This window comes from Leptopilina heterotoma, unplaced genomic scaffold (genome assembly GCF_015476425.1).
Source record: "Leptopilina heterotoma isolate Lh14 unplaced genomic scaffold, ASM1547642v1 Lhet_209, whole genome shotgun sequence".
NCBI lineage: Eukaryota > Metazoa > Arthropoda > Insecta > Hymenoptera > Figitidae > Leptopilina > Leptopilina heterotoma.
This window is the reverse complement of record NW_025110924.1, coordinates 2,135,115-2,156,095: the sequence shown is the minus strand read 5'-3', so window position 1 is coordinate 2,156,095 and position 20,981 is coordinate 2,135,115. Positions and strand designations below refer to the sequence as shown.

At 30.7% G+C, this 20,981-nt stretch overlaps 1 protein-coding gene across 5 annotated transcripts in view; it reads right to left on the bottom strand.

Moving 5' to 3' along the window:
• Positions 1-465: 465 nt before the first annotated feature.
• Positions 466-20,981, bottom strand: part of LOC122501327 (serine-enriched protein) — a 46,430-nt gene continuing 25,914 nt past the window's right edge. For 3 of the 5 annotated variants that reach the window (XM_043610698.1, XM_043610700.1, XM_043610703.1), the window contains one exon: positions 466-636. In XM_043610698.1, coding sequence (XP_043466633.1) covers positions 466-636 — 171 coding nt within the window. Of the gene's footprint in view, positions 647-20,981 lie in introns of all 5 variants that reach the window. The other 2 variants (XM_043610701.1, XM_043610702.1) reach the window with 2 other exon arrangements.

The window sequence follows — 20,981 nt, the reverse complement described above, 5'->3', positions numbered from 1 at the left end:
ACGACGACCTTCTCTCCTCAACAAAAAACGAATATAAAATCCGCTTGTAGTATCGACTTCCTCCGGCTGTAATATCTCATTCTCAATATCTCCTTCCTGAATAATATTTTCTCCGTTCTCGATTTGCTTTTCCATTTCCGTCATTTCCTTCTCCATTTTCTTCTCCTCGCCCATATCCTTTCGCCCAATTTCCGCCTCGAATTCCTCCTTCATTGAAATATTCTCCTGACCCTCTGTCTCAACGTGCTTTATTGACTCAATGTCTACAACTACGACTTCGACTTTCTCTTGTTTAAAAATTTTAGGCGAATGTTGAATCGTATTGCTGTCAATACGATTAGAGGGCGGTTGTGGTGATGATGATGATGACGACTCTTCATGATGATGATTTTCTAATTTTTGTGTAGCGTGATATTGTGATTGATCCACGGCGGCGACCGCTCCATTAGCGGTCGGGGCCTTCGGTTAGTTGCTGCCAGAATGCTGTTTTTGGTCAGAGCCGGCGTCACTTCCGCTCGAGCTCAAGGTCGTATTGCTACCATACGGATCTAAGGACGATTGCACCGACATACTTCGTCCTTGTCGTCTCACTCTGTGGGGGGAGAGTTTTCCAGGGTCGACACTGGTTGGGTCTGCCTGCAACAATCTGGTGGTCAAGTCATTTCCGCAGAAAAACAAAAAAGGAAAACCACAAAAATGATCTTTTTCAAAAAAATTATTAAAATTTACAATCTTTAATATATGCTAATGATAGTATTATTACACTGAGAAAAAAAATTTATTCAGGCTTCGCACTCATCCACTAAAAACCTATTATTTACTACAATTTTTACGTTATGCTACTATTTGGGTACGTTTTTTAGATTTCAGACATTAAAAGCTACTATTTATGTTTTTTTTTTAGAATTTCCACTACTTTAAAAACGCTAATACTAAAAATCAAAAAACTATTCCTAAAATGAATCTTATCAGAATTGTCTTACAAGGAAATGTAGTAAGAATCCTACAAAAACCACACAAGGACTTTTCTAGAAATTTCATTTTTCCATCTTTGATTTTTAATGATCATTTTAGGTTGTTTATAACCAATTAAAAAATGTAAATCATAAAAATAAAAAAGATATACATAAAAAATACTATTATCATTATTTCTTAATACATAACATAAATTAAGTGTAAAAATATGTGCAACTAAATAAAAATAAAGTCGCAAAAATGGAAAAATTAAAATTTCATAATCGAAAATCGATTACTTTCTTGGACTTTTAATTACTATTTTATATAGTTTTTCATTTTGTGTCACAAAACCTTTCTTATTATTAAATTTAAAACGTAATCAAAATTTAGTAAAATGTAATTAAACATTTATTTCTTCCAAATTTAAGAATTCTAATCATCTAAAAATCACCTGAGTTCTAGTAGGGACTAAACCCTACACAATCCTGATGAATAGAAAATTTTCTTTCAATTTTTTAGTATTAGCAGGTCCACCCGTACGCCATCAGACAAACAAAATTTGGTAAAAATGTAATTAAAAATTTATTTCTTCCAAATTTAAGAATTCTAATCATCTGAAAATTACCTGAGTTCTAGTAGGCACTGAGCCCTAGCGAATCCAGAAGAATAGCGAATTTTTAAAATATTTTTAAGTAGTAGCACCACCACCCGAACGCTATCAGACAATCAAAATTTAGTAAAAAATAAAAAAAAAATTTATTTCTTTAATATTTAATGATTCTATGCATCTGAAAATTACCTGAGTTCTAGTAGGCACTGAGCCCTAGCCAATCCTGAAGAATAGCGAAGTTTTAAAATATTTTTAAGTAGTAGCACCACCACCCGAACGCTATCAGACAATCAAAATTTAGTAAAAAAAAAAAAAATTTATTTCTTATAAATTTAAGAATTCTATTCATCTGAAAATCACCTGAGTTCTAGTAGGCACTGAGCCCTAGCCAATCCTAAAGAATAGCGAAGTTTTAAAATATTTTTAAGTAGTAGCACCACCACCCGAACGCTATCAGACAATCAAAATTTAGTAAAAAAAAAAAAAAAAATTTATTTCTTTAATATTTAATGATTCTATTCATCTGAAAATCACCTGAGTTCTAGTAGGCACTGAGCCCTAGCCAATCCTGAAGAATAGCGAAGTTTTAAAATATTTTTAAGTAGTAGCACCACCACCCGAACGCTATCAGACAATCAAAATTTAGTAAAAAAAAAAAAAAAAATTTATTTCTTTAATATTTAATGATTCTATGCATCTGAAAATCACCTGAGTTTTAGTAGGCACTGAGCCCTAGCCAATCCTGAAGAATAGCGAATTTTTAAAATATTTTTAAGTAGTAGCACCACCACCCGAACGCTATCAGACAATCAAAATTTAGTAAAAAAAAAAAAAATTTATTTCTTATAAATTTAATAATTCGAATTATCTAAAAATCACCTGAGTTGTAGTAGGGACTGAACCCTACACAATCCTGATGAATAGAAAATTTTCTTTCAATTTTTTAGTATTAGCAGGTCCACCCGTACGCCATCAGACAAACAAAATTTGGTAAAAATGTAATTAAAAATTTATTTCTTCCAAATTTAAGAATTCTAATCATCTGAAAATCACCTGAGTTCTAGTAGGCACTGAGCCCTAGCCAATCCTGAAGAATAGCGAAGTTTTAAAATATTTTTAAGTAGTAGCACCACCACCCGAACGCTATCAGACAATCAAAATTTAGTAAAAAATAAAAAAAAAATTTATTTCTTTAATATTTAATGATTCTATGCATTTGAAAATCACCTGAGTTCTAGTAGGCACTGAGCCCTAGCGAATCCTGAAGAATAGCGAATTTTTAAAATATTTTTAAGTAGTAGCACCACCACCCGAACGCTATCAGACAATCAAAATTTAGAAAAAAATAAAAAAAAAATTTATTTCTTTAATATTTAATGATTTTATTCATCTGAAAATCACCTGAGTTATAGTAGGCACTGAGCCCTAGCCAATCCTAAAAAGTGTAGCGAATTTTTAAAATATTTTTAAGTAGTAGCACCACCACCCGAACGCTATCAGACAATCAAAATTTAGTAAAAAAAAAAAAAAAAATTTATTTCTTTAATATTTAATGATTCTATGCATTTGAAAATCACCTGAGTTCTAGTAGGCACTGAGACCTAGCCAATCGTGAAGAATAGCGAAGTTTTAAAATATTTTTAAGTAGTAGCACCACCACCCGAACGCTATCAGACAATCAAAATTTAGTAAAAAAAAAAAAAATTTATTTCTTATAAATTTAATAATTCGATTTATCTAAAAATCACCTGAGTTGTAGTAGGGACTGAACCCTACACAATCCTGATGAATAGAAAATTTTCTTTCAATTTTTTAGTATTAGCAGGTCCACCCGTACGCCATCAGACAAACAAAATTTGGTAAAAATGTAATTAAAAATTTATTTCTTCCAAATTTAAGAATTCTAATCATCTGAAAATCACCTGAGTTCTAGTTGGCACTGAGCCCTAGCCAATCCTGAAGAATAGCGAATTTTTAAAATATTTTTAAGTAGTAGCACCACCACCCGAACGCTATCAGACAATCAAAATTTAGTAAAAAATAAAAAAAAAATTTATTTCTTTAATATTTAATGATTCTATTCATCTGAAAATCACCTGAGTTCTAGTAGGCACTGAGCCCCAGCTAATCCTGAAGAATAGCGAATTTTTAAAATATTTTTAAGTAGTAGCACCACCACCCGAACGCTATCAGACAATCAAAATTTAGTAAAAAATAAAAAAAAAATTATTTCTTTAATATTTAATGATTCTATGCATCTGAAAATCACCTAAGTTCTAGTAGGCACTGAGCCCTAGCCAATCCTGAAGAATAGCGAATTTTTAAAATATTTTTAAGTAGTAGCACCACCACCCGAACGCTATCAGACAATCAAAATTTAGTAAAAAATAAAAAAAAAATTTATTTCTTTAATATTTAATGATTCTATTCATCTGAAAATCACCTGAGTTCTAGTAGGCACTGAGCCCCAGCTAATCCTGAAGAATAGCGAATTTTTAAAATATTTTTAAGTAGTAGCACCACCACCCGAACGCTATCAGACAATCAAAATTTAGTAAAAAAAAAAAAAATTTATTTCTTATAAATTTAATAATTCGAATTATCTAAAAATCACCTGAGTTGTAGTAGGGACTGAACCCTACACAATCCTGATGAATAGAAAATTTTCTTTCAATTTTTTAGTATTAGCAGGTCCACCCGTACGCCATCAGACAAACAAAATTTGGTAAAAATGTAATTAAAAATTTATTTCTTCCAAATTTAAGAATTCTAATCATCTGAAAATCACCTGAGTTCTAGTTGGCACTGAGCCCTAGCCAATCCTGAAGAATAGCGAATTTTTAAAATATTTTTAAGTAGTAGCACCACCACCCGAACGCTATCAGACAATCAAAATTTAGTAAAAAATAAAAACAAAATTTATTTCTTTAATATTTAATGATTCTATGCATCTGAAAATTACCTGAGTTCTAGTAGGCACTGAGCCCTAGCCAATCCTGAAGAATAGCGAAGTTTTAAAATATTTTTAAGTAGTAGCACCACCACCCGAACGCTATCAGACAATCAAAATTTAGTAAAAAATAAAAAAAAATTTATTTCTTTAATATTTAATGATTCTATGCATTTGAAAATCACCTGAGTTCTAGTAGGCACTGAGCCCTAGCGAATCCTGAAGAATAGCGAATTTTTAAAATATTTTTAAGTAGTAGCACCACCACCCGAACGCTATCAGACAATCAAAATTTAGAAAAAAATAAAAAAAAAATTTATTTCTTTAATATTTAATGATTTTATTCATCTGAAAATCACCTGAGTTATAGTAGGCACTGAGCCCTAGCCAATCCTAAAAAGTGTAGCGAATTTTTAAAATATTTTTAAGTAGTAGCACCACCACCCGAACGCTATCAGACAATCAAAATTTAGTAAAAAAAAAAAAAAAAATTTATTTCTTTAATATTTAATGATTCTATGCATTTGAAAATCACCTGAGTTCTAGTAGGCACTGAGACCTAGCCAATCGTGAAGAATAGCGAAGTTTTAAAATATTTTTAAGTAGTAGCACCACCACCCGAACGCTATCAGACAATCAAAATTTAGTAAAAAAAAAAAAAAATTTATTTCTTATAAATTTAATAATTCGATTTATCTAAAAATCACCTGAGTTGTAGTAGGGACTGAACCCTACACAATCCTGATGAATAGAAAATTTTCTTTCAATTTTTTAGTATTAGCAGGTCCACCCGTACGCCATCAGACAAACAAAATTTGGTAAAAATGTAATTAAAAATTTATTTCTTCCAAATTTAAGAATTCTAATCATCTGAAAATCACCTGAGTTCTAGTTGGCACTGAGCCCTAGCCAATCCTGAAGAATAGCGAATTTTTAAAATATTTTTAAGTAGTAGCACCACCACCCGAACGCTATCAGACAATCAAAATTTAGTAAAAAATAAAAAAAAAATTTATTTCTTTAATATTTAATGATTCTATTCATCTGAAAATCACCTGAGTTCTAGTAGGCACTGAGCCCCAGCTAATCCTGAAGAATAGCGAATTTTTAAAATATTTTTAAGTAGTAGCACCACCACCCGAACGCTATCAGACAATCAAAATTTAGTAAAAAATAAAAAAAAAATTATTTCTTTAATATTTAATGATTCTATGCATCTGAAAATCACCTAAGTTCTAGTAGGCACTGAGCCCTAGCCAATCCTGAAGAATAGCGAATTTTTAAAATATTTTTAAGTAGTAGCACCACCACCCGAACGCTATCAGACAATCAAAATTTAGTAAAAAATAAAAAAAAAATTTATTTCTTTAATATTTAATGATTCTATTCATCTGAAAATCACCTGAGTTCTAGTAGGCACTGAGCCCCAGCTAATCCTGAAGAATAGCGAATTTTTAAAATATTTTTAAGTAGTAGCACCACCACCCGAACGCTATCAGACAATCAAAATTTAGTAAAAAAAAAAAAAATTTATTTCTTATAAATTTAATAATTCGAATTATCTAAAAATCACCTGAGTTGTAGTAGGGACTGAACCCTACACAATCCTGATGAATAGAAAATTTTCTTTCAATTTTTTAGTATTAGCAGGTCCACCCGTACGCCATCAGACAAACAAAATTTGGTAAAAATGTAATTAAAAATTTATTTCTTCCAAATTTAAGAATTCTAATCATCTGAAAATCACCTGAGTTCTAGTTGGCACTGAGCCCTAGCCAATCCTGAAGAATAGCGAATTTTTAAAATATTTTTAAGTAGTAGCACCACCACCCGAACGCTATCAGACAATCAAAATTTAGTAAAAATAAAAACAAAATTTATTTCTTTAATATTTAATGATTCTATGCATCTGAAAATTACCTGAGTTCTAGTAGGCACTGAGCCCTAGCCAATCCTGAAGAATAGCGAAGTTTTAAAATATTTTTAAGTAGTAGCACCACCACCCGAACGCTATCAGACAATCAAAATTTAGTAAAAAAAAAAAAAATTTATTTCTTATAAATTTAAGAATTCTATTCATCTGAAAATCACCTAAGTTCTAGTAGGCACTGAGCCCTAGCCAATCCTGAAGAATAGCGAAGTTTTAAAATATTTTTAAGTAGTAGCACCACCACCCGAACGCTATCAGACAATCAAAATTTAGTAAAAAATAAAAAAAAAATTTATTTCTTTAATATTTAATGATTCTATGCATCTGAAAATCACCTGAGTTCTAGTAGGCACTGAGCCCTAGCCAATCCTGAAGAATAGCGAATTTTTAAAATATTTTTAAGTAGTAGCACCACCACCCGAACGCTATCAGACAATCAAAATTTAGTAAAAAAAAAAAAAATTTATTTCTTTAATATTTAATGATTTTATTCATCTGAAAATCACCTGAGTTATAGTAGGCACTGAGCCCTAGCCAGTCCTGAAGAGTAGCGAATTTTTAAAATATTTTTAAGTAGTAGCACCACCACCCGAACGCTATCAGACAATCAAAATTTAGTAAAAAATAAAAAAAAAATTATTTCTTTAATATTTAATGATTCTATGCATCTGAAAATCACCTAAGTTCTAGTAGGCACTGAGCCCTAGCCAATCCTGAAGAATAGCGAATTTTTAAAATATTTTTAAGTAGTAGCACCACCACCCGAACGCTATCAGACAATCAAAATTTAGTAAAAAATAAAAAAAAAATTTATTTCTTTAATATTTAATGATTCTATTCATCTGAAAATCACCTGAGTTCTAGTAGGCACTGAGCCCCAGCTAATCCTGAAGAATAGCGAATTTTTAAAATATTTTTAAGTAGTAGCACCACCACCCGAACGCTATCAGACAATCAAAATTTAGTAAAAAAAAAAAAAATTTATTTCTTATAAATTTAATAATTCGAATTATCTAAAAATCACCTGAGTTGTAGTAGGGACTGAACCCTACACAATCCTGATGAATAGAAAATTTTCTTTCAATTTTTTAGTATTAGCAGGTCCACCCGTACGCCATCAGACAAACAAAATTTGGTAAAAATGTAATTAAAAATTTATTTCTTCCAAATTTAAGAATTCTAATCATCTGAAAATCACCTGAGTTCTAGTTGGCACTGAGCCCTAGCCAATCCTGAAGAATAGCGAATTTTTAAAATATTTTTAAGTAGTAGCACCACCACCCGAACGCTATCAGACAATCAAAATTTAGTAAAAAATAAAAACAAAATTTATTTCTTTAATATTTAATGATTCTATGCATCTGAAAATTACCTGAGTTCTAGTAGGCACTGAGCCCTAGCCAATCCTGAAGAATAGCGAAGTTTTAAAATATTTTTAAGTAGTAGCACCACCACCCGAACGCTATCAGACAATCAAAATTTAGTAAAAAAAAAAAAAATTTATTTCTTATAAATTTAAGAATTCTATTCATCTGAAAATCACCTAAGTTCTAGTAGGCACTGAGCCCTAGCCAATCCTGAAGAATAGCGAAGTTTTAAAATATTTTTAAGTAGTAGCACCACCACCCGAACGCTATCAGACAATCAAAATTTAGTAAAAAATAAAAAAAAAATTTATTTCTTTAATATTTAATGATTCTATGCATCTGAAAATCACCTGAGTTCTAGTAGGCACTGAGCCCTAGCCAATCCTGAAGAATAGCGAATTTTTAAAATATTTTTAAGTAGTAGCACCACCACCCGAACGCTATCAGACAATCAAAATTTAGTAAAAAATAAAAAAAAAAATGTATTTCTTTAATAGTTAATGATTCTATTCATCTGAAAATCACCTGAGTTCTAGTAGGCACTGAGCCCTAGCCAATCCTGAAGAATAGCGAAGTTTTAAAATATTTTTAAGTAGTAGCACCACCACCCGAACGCTATCAAACAATCAAAATTTAGTAAAAAAAAAAAAAAAAATTTATTTCTTTAATATTTAATGATTCTATGCATCTGAAAATCACCTGAGTTTTAGTAGGCACTGAGCCCTAGCCAATCCTGAAGAATAGCGAATTTTTAAAATATTTTTAAGTAGTAGCACCACCACCCGAACGCTATCAGACAATCAAAATTTAGTAAAAAATAAAAAAAAAATTTATTTCTTTAATATTTAATGATTCTATGCATCTGAAAATCACCTGAGTTCTAGAAGGCACTGAGCCCTAGCCAATCCTGAAGAATAGCGAATTTTTAAAATATTTTTAAGTAGTTGCACCACCACTCGAACGCTATCAGACAACAAAATTTAGTAAAAAAAAAAAAATTTATTTCTTTAATATTTAATGATTCTATGCATCTGAAAATCACCTGAGTTCTAGTAGGCACTGAGCCCTAGCCAATCCTGAAGAATAGCGAATTTTTAAAATATTTTTAAGTAGTAGCACCACCACCCGAACGCTATCAGACAACCAAAATTTAGTAAAAAATAAAAAAAAAATTTATTTCTTTAATATTTAATGATTCTATGCATCTGAAAATCACCTGAGTTCTAGTAGGCACTGAGCCTCAGCTAATCCTGAAGAATAGCGAATTTTTAAAATATTTTTAAGTAGTAGCACCACCACCCGAACGCTATCAGACAACCAAAATTTAGTAAAAAATAAAAAAAAAATTTATTTCTTTAATAGTTAATGATTCTATTCATTTGAAAATCACCTGAGTTCTAGTAGGCACTGAGCCCTAGCCAATCCTGAAGAATAGCAAAGTTTTAAAATATTTTTAAGTAGTAGCACCACCACCCGAACGCTATCAGACAATCAAAATTTAGTAAAAAATAAAAAAAAAATTTATTTCTTTAATATTTAATGATTCTATGCATTTGAAAATCACCTGAGTTCTAGTAGGCACTGAGACCTAGCCAATCCTGAAGAATAGCGAAGTTTTAAAATATTTTTAAGTAGTAGCACCACCACCCGAGCGCTATCAGACAATCAAAATTTAATAAAAAATAAAAAAAAAATTTATTTCTTTAATATTTAATGATTCTATGCATCTGAAAATCACCTGAGTTCTAGTAGGCACTGAGCCCCAGCTAATCCCGAAGAATAGCGAATTTTTAAAATATTTTTAAGTAGTAGCACCACCACTCGAACGCTATCAGGCAATCAAAATTTAGTAAAAAAAAAAAATTTATTTCTTTAATATTTAATGATTCTATGCATCTGAAAATCACCTGAGTTCTAGTAGGCACTGAGCCCTAGCCAATCCTGAAGAATAGGGAATTTTTAAAATATTTTTAAGTAGTAGCACCACCACCCGAACGCTATCAGACAACCAAAATTTAGTAAAAAATAAAAAAAAAATTTATTTCTTTAATATTTAATGATTCTATGCATTTGAAAATCACCTGAGTTCTAGTAGGCACTGAGCCCTAGCGAATCCTGAAGAATAGCGAATTTTTAAAATATTTTTAAGTAGTAGCACCACCACCCGAACGCTATCAGACAACCAAAATTTAGTAAAAAATAAAAAAAAAATTTATTTCTTTAATATTTAATGATTCTATGCATTTGAAAATCACCTGAGTTCTAGTAGGCACTGAGCCCTAGCCAATCCTGAAGAGTAGCGAATTTTTAAAATATTTTTAAGTAGTAGCACCACCACCCGAACGCTATCAGACAATCAAAATTTAGTAAAAAATAAAAAAAAAATTTATTTCTTTAATATTTAATGGTTCTATGCATCTGAAAATCACCTGAGTTCTAGTAGGCACTGAGCCCTAGCCAATCCTGAAGAATAGCGAATTTTTAAAATATTTTTAAGTAGTAGCACCACCACCCGAACGCTATCAGACAATCAAAATTTAGTAAAAAATAAAAAAAAAATTTATTTCTTTAATATTTAATGATTTTATTCATCTGAAAATCACCTGAGTTATAGTAGGCACTGAGCCCTAGCCAATCCTGAAGAGTAGCGAATTTTTAAAATATTTTTAAGTAGTAGCACCACCACCCGAACGCTATCAGACAATCAAAATTTAGTAAAAAAAAAAAAAAAAAAATTTATTTCTTTAATATTTAATGATTCTATGCATCTGAAAATCACCTGAGTTCTAGTAGGCACTGAGCCCTAGCCAATCCTGAAGAATAGCGAATTTTTAAAATATTTTTAAGTAGTAGCACCACCAATCGAACGCTATCAGACAATCAAAATTTAGTAAAAAAAAAAAATTTATTTCTTTAATATTTAATGATTCTATGCATCTGAAAATCACCTGAGTTCTAGTAGGCACTGAGCCCTAGCCAATCCTGAAGAATAGCGAATTTTTAAAATATTTTTAAGTAGTAGCACCACCACCCGAACGCTATCAGACAATCCAAAATTTAGTAAAAAATAAAAAAAAAATTTATTTCTTTAATATTTAATGATTCTACTGCATCTGAAAATCACCTGAGTTCTAGTAGGCACTGAGCCCTAGCCAATCCTGAAGAATAGCGAATTTTTAAAATATTTTTAAGTAGTAGCACCACCACCCGAACGCTATCAGACAACCAAAATTTAGTAAAAAATAAAAAAAAATTTATTTCTTTAATATTTAATGATTCTATGCATCTGAAAATCACCTGAGTTCTAGTAGGCACTGAGCCCTAGCCAATCCTGAAGAATAGCGAATTTTTAAAATATTTTTAAGTAGTAGCACCACCACCCGAACGCTATCAGACAATCAAAATTTAGTAAAAAATAAAAAAAAATTTATTTCTTTAATATTTAATGATTCTATGCATCTGAAAATCACCTGAGTTCTAGTAGGCACTGAGCCCTAGCCAATCCTGAAGAATAGCGAAGTTTTAAAATATTTTTAAGTAGTAGCACCACCACCCGAACGCTATCAGACAATCAAAATTTAGTAAAAAATAAAAAAAAATTTATTTCTTTAATATTTAATGATTCTATGCATCTGAAAATCACCTGAGTTCTAGTAGGCACTGAGCCCTAGCCAATCCTGAAGATAGCGAATTTTTTAAAATATTTTTAAGTAGTAGCACCACCACCCGAACGCTATCAGACAATCAAAATTTAGTAAAAAATAAAAAAAATTTTATTTCTTTAATATTAATGATTCTATGCAATCTGAAATCACCTGAGTTCTAGTAGGGCACTGAGCCCTAGCCAATCCTGAAAGAATAGCGAATTTTAAAATTTTTTAAGTAGTAGCACCACAACCGAACTTGCATTGAAAATCACCTGAGTTATAGTACTGAGTAGAAGTAGCGAATAAAGACAATCAATTCATATTTTCTATCAGAGCAAAGTAGTCGAACGCTATATCAAAATTTAGTAAAAAATAAAAAAAAAATTTATTTCTTTAATATTTAATGATTCTATGCATCTGAAAATCACCTGAGTTCTAGTAGGCACTGAGCCCTAGCCAATCCTGAAGAATAGCGAATTTTTAAAATATTTTTAAGTAGTAGCACCACCACTCGAACGCTATCAGACAATCAAAATTTAGTAAAAAAAAAAAATTTATTTCTTTAATATTTAATGATTCTATGCATCTGAAATCACCTGAGTTCTAGTAGGCACTGAGCCCTAGCCAATTAAAGAATAGCGAATTTTTAAAATATTTTTAAGTAGTAGCACCACCACTCGAACGCTATCAGACAACAAAATTTAGTAAAAAAAAAAATTTATTTCTTCCAAATTTCAGAATTCTAATCATCTGAAAATCACCTGAGTTCTAGTAGGCACTGAGCCCTAGCCAATCCTGAAGAATAGCGAAGTTTTAAAATATTTTTAAGTAGTAGCACCACCACCCCGAACGCTATCAGACAATCAAAATTTAGTAAAAAATAAAAAAAAAATTTATTTCTTTAATATTTAATGATTCTATGCATCTGAAAATCACCTGAGTTCTAGTAGGCACTGAGCCCCTAGCCAATCCTGAAGAATAGCGAATTTTTAAAATATTTTTAAGTAGTAGCACCACCACCCGAACGCTATCAGACAATCAAAATTTAGTAAAAAAAAAAAAATTTATTTCTTTAATATTTAATGATTCTATGCATCTGAAAATCACCTGAGTTCTAGTAGGCACTGAGCCCTGCCAATCCTGAAGAATAGCGATTTTTAAAATATTTTTAAGTAGTAGCACCACCAACCCGAACGCTATCAGACAATCTCAAAATTTAGTAAAAAATAAAAAAAAATTTATTTCTTTAATATTTAATGATCTATGCATCTGAAATTCACCTGAGTTCTAGTAGGCACTGAGCCCTAGCCAATCCTGAAGAATAGCGAATTTTAAAAATATTTTTAGTAGTAGCACCACCACCCGAACGCTATATCAGAAACAACCAAAATTTAGTAAAAAAAAAAAAAAATTTATTTCTTTAATATTTAAGGATTCTATGCATCTGAAAATCACCTGAGTTCTAGTAGGCACTGAGCCCTAGCCAATCCTGAAGAATAGCGAATTTTTAAAATATTTTTAAGTAGTAGCACCACCACCTCGAACGCTATCAAACAATCAAAATTTAGTAAAAAAATAAGAAAAATTTATTTCTTCCAAATTTCAGAATTCTAATCATCTGAAAATCACCTGAGTTCTAGTAGGCACTGAGCCCTAGCCAATCCTGAAGAATAGCGAAGTTTTTAAAATATTTTTAGTAGTAGCACCACCACCCGAACGCTATCAGACAATCAAAATTTAGTAAAAATAAAAAAAAACTTTATTTCTTTAATATTTAATGATTCTATGCATCTGAAATCACCTGAGTTCTAGTAGGCACTGAGCCCTAGCCAATCCTGAAGAATAGCGAATTTTTAAAATATTTTTAAGTAGTAGCACCACCACTCCGAACGCTATCAGACAATCAAAATTTAGTAAAAAAAAAAAATTTATTTCTTTAATATTAATGATTCTATGCATCTGAAAATCACCTGAGTTCTAGTAGGCACTGAGCCCTAGCCAATCCTGAAGAATAGCGAAGTTTTAAAATATTTTTAAGTAGTAGCACCACCACCCGAACGCTATCAGACAATCAAAATTTAGTAAAAAATAAAAAAAAAATTTATTTCTTTAATATTTAATGATTCTATGCATCTGAAAATCACCTGAGTTCTAGTAGGCACTGAGCCCTAGCCAATCCTGAAGAGTAGCGAATTTTTAAAATATTTTTAAGTAGTAGCACCACCACCCGAACGCTATCAGACAATCAAAATTTAGTAAAAAATAAAAAAAAAATTTATTTCTTTAATATTTAATGATTTATTCATCTGAAAATCACCTGAGTTATAGTAGGCACTGAGCCCTAGCCAATCCTGAGAGTAGCGAATTTTTAAAATATTTTTAAGTAGTAGCACCACCACCGAACGCTATCAGACAATCAAAATTTAGTAAAAAAAAAAAAAAAAATTTATTTCTTTAATATTTAATGATTCTATGCATCTGAAAATCACCTGAGTTTAGTAGGCACTGAGCCCTAGCCAATCCTGAAGAATAGCGAATTTTTAAATATTTTTTAAGTAGTAGCACACCACCACCCGAACGCTATCAGACAATCAAAATTTAGTAAAAAATAAAGAAAAAAATTTATTTCTTTAATAGTTAATGATTTATTCATCTGAAAATCACCTGAGTTATAGGAGGCACTGAGCCCTAGCCATCCTGAAGAGTAGAGAATTTTTAAAATATTTTTAAGTAGTAGCACCACCACCCGAACGCTATCAGACAATCAAAATTTAGTAAAAAATAAAGAAAAAATTTATTTCTTTAATAGTTAATGATTCTATGCATCTGAAAATCACCTGAGTTTCTAGTAGGCACTGAGCCCTAGCCAATCCTGAAGAATAGCGAAGTTTTAAAATATTTTTAAGTAGTAGCACCACCACCCGAACGCTATCAGACAATCAAAATTTAGTAAAAAATAAAGAAAAAATTTATTTCTTTAATAGTTAATGATTCTATTCATTCTGAAAATCACCTGAGTTCTAGGAGGCACTGAGACCTAGCCAATCTGAAGAATAGCGAAGTTTTAAAATATTTTTAAGTAGTAGCACCACCACCCGAACGCTATCAGACAATCAAAATTTAGTAAAAAAAAAAAAAATTTATTTCTTATAAATTTAATAATTCGAATTATCTAAAAATCACCTGAGTTGTAGTAGGGACTGAACCCTACACAATCCTGATGAATAGAAAATTTTCTTTCAATTTTTTAGTATTAGCAGGTCCCACCCGTACGCCATCAGACAAACAAAATTTGGTAAAAATGTAATTAAAAATTTATTTCTTCCAAATTTAAGAATTCTAATCATCTGAAAATCACCTGAGTTCTAGTAGGCACTGAGCCCTAGCCAATCCTGAAGAATAGCGAAGTTTTAAAATATTTTTAAGTAGTAGCACCACCACTCGAACGCTATCAGACAACAAAATTTAGTAAAAAAAAAAAAAAATTTATTTCTTTAATATTTAATGATTCTATGCATCTGAAAATCACCTGAGTTCTAGTAGGCACTGAACTGAGCCCTAGCCAATCCTGAAGAGTAGCGAATTTTTAAATATTTTTAAGTAGTAGCACCACCACCCGAACGCTATCAGACAATCAAAATTTAGTAAAAAAAAAAAAAAAAATTTATTTCTTTAATATTTAATGATTCTATGCATCTGAAAATCACCTGAGTTCTAGTAGGCACTGAAGCCCTAGCCAATCCTGAAGAATAGCGAATTTTTAAAATATTTTTAAGTAGTAGCACCACCACCCGAACGCTATCAGACAATCAAAATTTAGTAAAAAATAAAAAAAAAATTTATTTCTTTAATATTTAATGATTTCTATTCATCTGAAAATCACCTGAGTTCTAGTAGGCACTGAGCCCTAGCCAATCCTGAAGAGATAGCGAATTTTTAAAATATTTTTAAGTAGTAGCACCACCACCCGAACGCTATCAGACAATCAAATTTAGTAAAAAATAAAAAAAAAATTTATTTCTTTAATATTTAATGATTCTATGCATCTGAAAATCACCTGAGTTCTAGTAGGCACTGAGCCCTAGCCAATCCTGAAGAATAGCGAATTTTAAAATATTTTTAAGTAGTAGCACCACCACCCGAACGCTATCAGACAATCAAAATTTAGTAAAAAATAAAAAAAAATTTATTTCTTTAATATTTAATGATTCTATGCATTTGAAAATCACCTGAGTTCTAGTAGGCACTGAGACCTAGCCAATCCTGAAGAATAGCGAAGTTTTAAAATATTTTTAAGTAGTAGCACCACCACCCGAACGCTATCAGACAATCAAAATTTAGTAAAAAAAAAAAAAATTTATTTCTTATATTTAATAATTCGAATTATCTAAAAATCACCTGAGTTGTAGTAGGGACTGAACCCTACACAATCCTGATGAATAGAATTTTCTTTCAATATATTTTAAGTAGTAAAAAGTAATTAAAAATTTATTTCTTCTTCAAATTTAAGAACTAATCACTGAAAATCACCTGAGTTCCTGAGCCCTAGCCAATCCTGAACAAGTAGTAGCACCACCCACCCGAAGCGCTATCAGACAATCAAATTTAGTAAAAAATAAAAAAAAAATTTATTTCTTTAATATTAATGATTTTATTCATCTGAAAATCACCTGAGTTATAGTAGGCACTGAGCCCTAGCCAATCCGAAGAAGTAGCGAAGTTTTAAAATATTTTTTAAGTAGTAGCACCACCACCCGAACGCTATCAGACAATCAAAATTTAGTAAAAAATAAAAAAAATTTATTTTCTTTAATATTTAATGGATTCTATGCATCTGAAAATCACCTGAGTTCTAGTAGGGCACTGAGCCCTAGCCAATCCTGAAGAATAGCGAATTTTTAAAATATTTTTAAGTAGTAGCAACCACCACCCGAACGCTATCAACAATCAAAATTTAGTAAAAAATAAAAAAAAAATTTATTTCTTTAATATTTAATGATTTTATTCATCTGAAAATCACCTGAGTTCTAGTAGGCACTGAGCCCTAGCCAATCCTGAAGAATAGCGAATTTTTAAAATATTTTTAAGTAGTAGCACCACCACCTCGAACGCTATCAGACAATCAAAATTTAGTAAAAATAAAAAAAAATTTATTTCTTTAATATTTAATGATTCTATGCATCTGAAAATCACCTGAGTTCTAGTAGGCACTGAGCCCTAGCCAATCCTGAAGAATAGCGAATTTTTAAAATATTTTTAAGTAGTAGCACCACCACCCGAACGCTATCAGACAACCAAAATTTAGTAAAAAATAAAAAAAAATTTATTTCTTTAATATTTAATGATTCTATGCATCTGAAAATCACCTGAGTTCTAGTAGGCACTGAAGCCCCTAGCTAATCCTGAAGAATAGCGAATTTTTAAAATATTTTTAAGTAGTAGCACCACCACCCGAACGCTATCAGACAACCAAAATTTAGTAAAAAATAAAAAAAAAATTTATTTCTTTAATAGTTAATGATTCTATTCATCTGAAAATCACCTGAGTTCTAGTAGGCACTGAGCCCTAGCCAATCCTGAAGAATAGCAAAGTTTTAAAATATTTTTAAGTAGTAGCACCACCACCCGAACGCTATCAGACAATCAAAATTTAGTAAAAAATAAAAAAAAATTTATTTCTTTAATATTTAATGATTCTATGCATTTGAAAATCACCTGAGTTCTAGTAGGCACTGAGACCTAGCCAATCCTGAAGAATAGCGAAGTTTTAAAATATTTTTAAGTAGTAGCACCACCACCCGAGCGCTATCAGACAATCAAATTTAGTAAAAATAAAAAAAACATTTATTTCTTTAATATTTAATGATTCTATGCATCTGAAAATCACCTGAGTTCTAGTAGGCACTGAGCCCTAGCCAATCCTGAAGAATAGCGAATTTTTAAAATATTTTTAAGTAGTAGCACCACCACTCGAACGCTATCAGACAATCAAAATTTAGTAAAAAAAAAAAATTTATTTCTTTAATATTTAATGATTTCTATGCATCTGAAATCACCGAGTTCTACTATCACCTGAGTTCTAGTAGGCACTGAGCCCTAGCCAATCCTGAAGAATAGCGAATTTTTAAAATATTTTTAAGTAGTAGCACCACCACCCGAACGCTATCAGACAACCAAAATTTAGTAAAAAATAAAAAAAAATTTTATTTCTTTAATATTTAATGATTCTATGCATCTGAAAATCACCTGAGTTCTAGTAGGCACTGAGCCCCAGCTAATCCTGAAGAATAGCGAATTTTTAAAATATTTTTAAGTAGTAGCACCACCACCCGAACGCTATCAGACAACCAAAATTTAGTAAAAAATAAAAAAAAATTTTATTTCTTTAATAGTTAATGATTCTATTCATCTGAAAATCACCTGAGTTCTAGTAGGCACTGAGCCCTAGCCAATCCTGAAGAATAGCAAGTTTTAAAATATTTTTAAGTAGTAGCACCACCACCCGAACGCTATCAGACAATCAAAATTTAGTAAAAAATAAAAAAAAATTTATTTCTTTAATATCTAATGATTCTATGCATTTGAAAATCACCTGAGTTCTAGTAGGCACTGAGACCTAGCCAATCCTGAAGAATAGCGAAGTTTTAAAATATTTTTAAGTAGTAGCACCACCACCCGAGCGCTATCAGACAATCAAAATTTAGTAAAAAATAAAAAAAAATTTATTTCTTTAATATTTAATGATTTTATTCATCTGAAAATCACCTGAGTTATAGTAGGCACTGAGCCCTAGCCAATCCTGAAGAGTAGCGAATTTTTAAAATATTTTTAAGTAGTAGCACCACCACCCGAACGCTATCAGACAATCAAAATTTAGTAAAAAATAAAAAAAAAATTTATTTCTTTAATATTTAATGGTTCTATGCATCTGAAAATCACCTGAGTTCTAGTAGGCACTGAGCCCTAGCCAATCCTGAAGAATAGCGAATTTTTAAAATATTTTTAAGTAGTAGCACCACCACCCGAACGCTATCAGACAATCAAAATTTAGTAAAAATAAAAAAAAATTTATTTCTTTAATATTTAATGATTTTATTCATCTGAAAATCACCTGAGTTCTAGTAGGCACTGAGCCCTAGCCAATCCTGAAGAATAGCGAATTTTTAAAATATTTTTAAGTAGTAGCACCACCACTCGAACGCTATCAGACAATCAAAATTTAGTAAAAAAAAAAAAATTTATTTCTTTAATATTTAATGATTCTATGCATCTGAAAATCACCTGAGTTCTAGTAGGCACTGAGCCCTAGCCAATCCTGAAGAATAGCGAATTTTTAAAATATTTTTAAGTAGTAGCACCACCACCCGAACGCTATCAGACAACCAAAATTTAGTAAAAAATAAAAAAAAAATTTATTTCTTTAATATTTAATGATTCTATGCATCTGAAAATCACCTGAGTTCTAGTAGGCACTGAGCCCCAGCTAATCCTGAAGAATAGCGAATTTTTAAAATATTTTTAAGTAGTAGCACCACCACCCGAACGCTATCAGACAACCAAAATTTAGTAAAAAATAAAAAAAAAATTTATTTCTTTAATAGTTAATGATTCTATTCATCTGAAAATCACCTGAGTTCTAGTAGGCACTGAGCCCTAGCCAATCCTGAAGAATAGCAAAGTTTTAAAATATTTTTAAGTAGTAGCACCACCACCCGAACGCTATCAGACAATCAAAATTTAGTAAAAAATAAAAAAAAATTTATTTCTTTAATATCTAATGATTCTATGCATTTGAAAATCACCTGAGTTCTAGTAGGCACTGAGACCTAGCCAATCCTGAAGAATAGCGAATTTTTAAAATATTTTTAAGTAGTAGCACCACCACTCGAACGCTATCAGACAATCAAAATTTAGTAAAAAAAAAAAATTTATTTCTTTAATATTTAATGCTGCATCTGAAAATCACCTGAGTTCTAGTAGGCACTGAGCCCTAGCCAATCCTGAAGAATAGCGAATTTTTAAAATATTTTTAAGTAGTAGCACCACCACCCGAACGCTATCAGACAACCAAAATTTAGTAAAAATAAAAAAAAAATTATTTCTTAATATTTAATGACTCTACGCATCTGAAAATCACCTGAGTTCTAGTAGGCACTGAGCCCTAGCCAATCCTGAAGAATAGCGAATTTTTAAAATATTTTTAAGTAGTAGCACCACCACCCGAACGCTATCAGACAATCAAAATTTAGTAAAAAAAAAAAATTTATTTCTTATAAATTTAATAATTCGAATTATCTAAAAATCACCTGAGTTGTAGTAGGGACTGAACCCTACACAATCCTGATGAATAGAAAATTTTCTTTTAATTTTTTAGTATTAGCAGGTCCACCCGTACGCCATCAGACAAACAAAATTTGGTAAAAATGTAATTAAAAATTTATTTCTTCCAAATTTAAGAATTCTAATCATCTGAAAATCACCTGAGTTCTAGTAGGCACTGAGCCCTAGCCAATCCTGAAGAATAGCGAAGTTTTAAAATATTTTTAAGTAGTAGCACCACCACCCGAACGCTATCAGACAATCAAAATTTAGTAAAAAATAAAAAAAAATTTATTTCTTTAATATTTAATGATTCTATGCATCTGAAAATCACCTGAGTTCTAGTAGGCACTGAGCCCTAGCCAATCCTAAAGAATAGCGAATTTTTAAAATATTTTTAAGTAGTAGCACCACCACTCGAACGCTATCAGACAACAAAATTTAGTAAAAAAAAAAAATTTATTTCTTTAATATTTAAAGATTCTATGCATCTGAAAATCACCTGAGTTCTAGTAGGCACTGAGCCCTAGCCAATCCTGAAGAATAGCGAATTTTTAAAATATTTTTAAGTAGTAGCACCACCACCCGAACGCTATCAGACAATCAAAATTTAGTAAAAAATAAAAAAAAACTTTATTTCTTTAATATTTAATGATTCTATGCATCTGAAAATCACCTGAGTTCTAGTAGGCACTGAGCCCTAGCCAATCCTGAAGAATAGCGAATTTTTAAAATATTTTTAAGTAGTAGCACCACCACTCGAACGCTATCAGACAACAAAATTTAGTAAAAAAAAAAAAATTTATTTCTTTAATATTTAAAGATTCTATGCATCTGAAAATCACCTGAGTTCTAGTAGGCACTGAGCCCTAGCCAATCCTGAAGAATAGCGAATTTTTAAAATATTTTTAAGTAGTAGCACCACCACCCGAACGCTATCAGACAACCAAAATTTAGTAAAAAATAAAAAAAAAATTTATTTCTTTAATATTTAATGATTCTATGCATCTGAAAATCACCTGAGTTCTAGTAGGCACTGAGCCCCAGCTAATCCTGAAGAATAGCGAATTTTTAAAATATTTTTAAGTAGTAGCACCACCACCCGAACGCTATCAGACAATCAAAATTTAGTAAAAAAAAAAAATTTATTTCTTTAATATTTAATGATTCTATGCATCTGAAAATCACCTGAGTTCTAGTA